Source organism: Oratosquilla oratoria, chromosome 22 (genome assembly GCF_046742065.1).
Source record: "Oratosquilla oratoria isolate Oo_2021 chromosome 22, ASM4674206v1, whole genome shotgun sequence".
Taxonomy (NCBI): domain Eukaryota; kingdom Metazoa; phylum Arthropoda; class Malacostraca; order Stomatopoda; family Squillidae; genus Oratosquilla; species Oratosquilla oratoria.
In genome coordinates, this window is record NC_134798.1 from 42,267,895 (window position 1) to 42,272,894 (window position 5,000).

The following is a 5,000-nucleotide window of genomic DNA, read 5'->3' on the forward strand; positions in this document are numbered from 1 at the left end:
TAAGCCTTTATGTGTGTACAGGTATTTATGAATTTTTGTATGTACGTATGTGTGTATGTATGTATGAATGAATGTATGTATGTATGTATGTATGTATGTATGTATGTATGTATGTATGTATGTATGTATGTATGTATGTATGTATATGTGTGTGTATGGATGGATGGATATATGTATGTAAGGGATGCATTAATTCATGTATGTATGTGTGTAAATATAAATGTAGGTGTGCATGTATGTAATGTATATATGACCCTTGCCTATATGTGCTTGCGCAAATTTGCGTACATATTGGAATGCGTGCGCAGTCGTGTAGATGCCAGCGCGCAGGTTCGGATCCTGCGTATGTAGATCTGACCGCCATGTTGTCTGTCTGCCCCAGTTGTATGTAGCGCTGCTCATATTTAGGATTCGAAGCTGTTCCAAGCTTCGCTTGTGTTTTATGACATCTCGTGAATCATGCCGTTGAATCCCGTGTTTATCCTTTGTGTAGAAGAATCTTCCTCTTCCTCTCCTTCGTCAGTAATTTATTCGTCTTTGTTTTGTAGTTTGTTCCCATTTTTTCATTTTTTCCTTCCTCCTCTCCTTCGGCTGTTGTAAACTGAAGAAGATCAAGGCTTGGATGAGCCTTTTACATTAGGAGGCAGCCAAACTCGTCTTTCTAGTAACTAAAGCTCAGTTCTATCCACTTACTAACTTGGATCTAGTATCTATAAAAAAAATAATGAAGTAGAAAATAATTATACTGGTTAAAAGATATGAGAAATGTGTTTGAAAAACCGAACATTTTAGAAAGAAATCATCTTGGTCTACTTCTCTATTGTTTTTTTGGTTTTCTGTGACACAAACTCTTGTTAATTTGGCTCAGTTTTTATTACTCAAAATATTATTATAACAAAGAAATATCTATCTTATCAAGAAAGAAATAATAACTAATGTATAAAGAAAACACTAAATATTTCTCTACCTCTCCGTAGTCTTTACTATACTGTCCTACTAATTCATCTCAACTGATCTGCTCCCCCCACCCCCTAAAAAATAACGATAAAAAGTTAACCTACCAACAACAACAACAACAAAAGAAAAAAAAGACCATTACCTAGCTACCAACAAAAGATAATAAAATAGAATTATACAAAAATCAAAACGAAGCAGATAACACCTTGCCAGCACAAAACCAGTGACCAAGATAAACCAAAAACAAATAAAATAAAATAAAACTAGAAAAAAAAACATATAAAAAAAATCCTTCCTGTTCATCTTTGCCAAACTTTCACCTCAGAAGCTACACTCTTGTTCCTCATTTGACTCTATGAGTTGGAGCCACATATGCCTATGTCTCCGCAGATATATATTTAAAGTTAATCCTGGATCAATGTATTTGTTTCCAGCGCTCCGGATACATACAGAAGCTGGATACGATACCCGAGGTAGGGATCTCTCAAAGTATCACTCCGTCTCTTTCTTGGTTGGCAGACATCTTCCCTCCTTCACTCCCTCCTCCCTCCCTCCCTCCCTCCACCACCCCTACCTACTCTCTCACCCAGCCATACACACCCTACACACCAACCACCTCGACCAAGGTCGCTCCACAAGGCTGACTGGACGACAAAGTCTCTGACCTTAATCCCATTGAGTTTTGTAAACACCCACCCACCTCTTTTTTTTTTTTTTTTTGCTAATGTCATTCGTCTCAGTCCAACCGTGCCTCAAGGTATAGATGCCCTCAAAGCAGACGCCAGGCGATTTTATTCAGTAGGACTGTTTAAGGTCTCCATTGACTGAGACCCGTTCAAGCCAGTGGCCTTCTTCGTTCTCAGTAATGAAATCTTCTAGTCCTCGGCTTAACGGCATCTATACAATGAGTCACAGTACAAATTGAGTCAAATATCTACTCATAAATGTAACTGAAAACCGTTACTGACTTCAAATCCAAATTCAAAATAAAAAAAATTAGCCGACACATCTATCAAATTGCTAGCAAATGTGTATATCTACCAGGCTACTGACATGCTTTAGTGCTGCTACGTTGGATTTCTTTTTCTTTAACCTAAAGACCTCGATTCTTCATAACGACTTCGCTATTCTTCGCGAAGAGTCTCCAAGAGTTCGGAGAGTCTTTGAGAGCGTCCAGACAGCTCAGAATCAAAAGTCCCGAAACCACAAAATGGCGTCCGACCTTTTGCTTGCCACGTCAGAACCCCCTTCCACCCCTTCCACCACCTCCACCACCCTCCACTCCACCACCCTCCACCCCTTCCACCTCCAATTACAGAACTGCCCCCCCCCCTTACTCAAGCTTCAATTTGAGGAGAAACTTCAAGAGCGTTCTTTCGTGTTCATTCCAGAACAAGCTATTTGTTATTGATGCGTATAGCCTCGCCTGCACGTAAGCCAATAACGTGCAAGTTGAATGTTACTCTTTTTTTACATAACACAGCACAGTGTTACCTGCCTCTGCTAGCCAAACGTGGTGAAAGACAAACGTTCTTGGAAACGTTCTTGGAAACGTTCTTGGAAACATGGCCAAACGTTCTTGATCACGTGAATGCCAACACTGAATCTAATCTGATCTTCCAGCTGACAAGCACCAACCCTCCGTATATGGATTTACCCACAATATATTTTTTGAAACCAAATTTCTTTTTTTACATAATCAGGAGCATATTGAAATAATATGCCTTTTTTCTGGAGTCTACCGGATTTTTTTTTTGTCCTTTTTTGTATAGAACCAGTAGCCTGGCTGTCTCCTTTGTGTAAATAGAAGTAGACAAGTAGATGAATGAGTAGATTGTCTTGTCCTTGAAGCAAATCTGCTTTATATATGCATCTGATCGATCATGTGTAGTTAACGCTTAGTAGATTTGGTAAATATGCCATAGGTAGATGCCATCTGCTATATGGTGTCTTGGTTTTCCTTCATTGTTAATAGTCAATAGTAGTACACCCTGAGGCCTTACTATTCATAGACTATATAATTTGCCAAATCTGGATTTTTTTTTTTTTTTTTTTTTTTTTAAGGGGAAAGGTATCCATTCATTGATAAGTCTTTCATTCTGGGGACCACCACTCAGCTGAATATAATCGTTTAACGTTGACAAGAGCAGAGCAAACTTACGAAATCAAACGTTTGAGTGTGAGTTTTATAGTGAAGAAAGCAAGAAATGTATTGCTCCAATGATATATTATTCAGTTTGGGACATGTCGGAGCGAGCATATTATGTAGGGAGATACATTCGAATGTACACACACACACACACACACACACACACACACACACACACACACACACACACACACACACACACACACACACACACACACACACACACACACACACACACACACACACACACACACACACACACACACACACACACACACACACACACACACACACACACCTATATGTGTATGTGTAAACAAACAGTTTTACGAGATATATATGAACATCGTACTATCATTTTATTTATATTACACACACACACACACATATATATATATATATTGTGACAAGCCAGGGCCTCATCTTTACTCGCTTGGCATGCTTGTCTTCGCTTAATTCGTCTATATATGTTCGCTTTATGGCTCATTGTACTTAGTGAAACCGTAGTTATGACATTCAGTACTATATATTTGTCAACATAATTAACTCTTCCCCTGTTACTAAATAATTATTTAATTAATAACTATATTCTAATTTCCTTAAACTTGATATAATTTATTTTTGTTTGTTCCTTGAACTCAAGACTTTCGAAAAGTTGTGTAATTGTTTGGTTTGGTTTTATTCGTTGGGAATATTCTGAAGTGATTATTATAAAATATTTGTTTACCAGTTATTTGTGTGTTTATATTTTGTTAAAAACATAAAAAAAAATAATGAAGTTTCATGAACTAGGGTATTACATGATCATTTTTACTAAAGTATTTCAGATTAATTGCTGATTAAAACAAAATTATTTTTATACAAACCAGATGATCAAGTATTATTACTATAATGTAACCAAATACGATACAGTGTTGTCTCGTTTCATAATACAGTTGCCTACACTTGGAACGCGCCGTACAACTCAGACATATTTCAATAGATTTGGCACCACTGTTTTTGTTTACATTAGCACGGTACAGATCCAGACACTAATAAAAAGAATTAACACAGTTGCTTCCACGTTTTGTGAAACGTGGCAACGCTGTATTTGGTTACATTATAGTATGACCTTAGTTACACGTGCTGAAGTAATCAGAATAAGGTATTTGAATCAATAAACAATCACAGTGTTGCCACATTTAAAAAAATACGATAGTCATGGTGCATTACTCCTGTGTCGAAGTAAACGCGATAGTCGTCAATATTTTGTTTCTTCTTTCTAGATATATGTATACAATCAGCTGGTGTAAGATTGAAAATACCAGCTGTTTTTTATATTTTATTTATTCATTTATCTATTTATTTATTGTATCAATGTGGTATTATAGTTCTGGTTACACTTTATTAGACTGAATTCTTGTATTGACTTAACATACCAATATTACTAATTTATTATCATTATTTTGTAATACACATGTGGGTGTTATACACGAAGATAATAATTCTGCCCTGAATATAATTTGATAACAATTATAATATTATCATATGTAACTATGATAAATCTGATAAGTTTATCATTATTGTTTATATGTTATTTTCAACGCTGTCACTCTTCTTTTTTACATGTGTTTTGAGTTTTTTTTTTTTTTATCTCTGTTCTTGCCTCGACCTTGTTCAGCGCCTCATTATTATATTCTTTTTCTCTGGGAAATGTTAAACGATTTTGCTCACCTGAAGCGTGTACCCTGGACTGAAGGTTTAGATATATTAGGACATTTTTAGGATTCCATATGTGTGTAAATCAACTTTGGGAAAATAATTCAATTTTCATTCATAGTTATATATATATATATATATATATATATACATATATATATATATATACATATATATATACATATATATATACATA

At 35.7% G+C, this 5,000-nt stretch overlaps 1 protein-coding gene across 5 annotated transcripts in view; it reads left to right on the forward strand.

The window, feature by feature from the left end:
* Positions 1 to 5,000, forward strand: part of gprs (speckle type BTB/POZ protein) — an 80,118-nt gene that overhangs the window by 64,930 nt on the left and 10,188 nt on the right. For 4 of the 5 annotated variants that reach the window (XM_076205776.1, XM_076205772.1, XM_076205777.1 and 1 more), the window contains one exon: positions 1,392 to 1,430. The exons of the other annotated variant lie outside the window; for it this stretch is intronic. In XM_076205776.1, the coding sequence (XP_076061891.1) occupies positions 1,392 to 1,430 (39 nt within the window). The remainder of the gene's footprint in view (positions 1 to 1,391; positions 1,431 to 5,000) is intronic. 5 annotated transcript variants of the gene reach the window in all.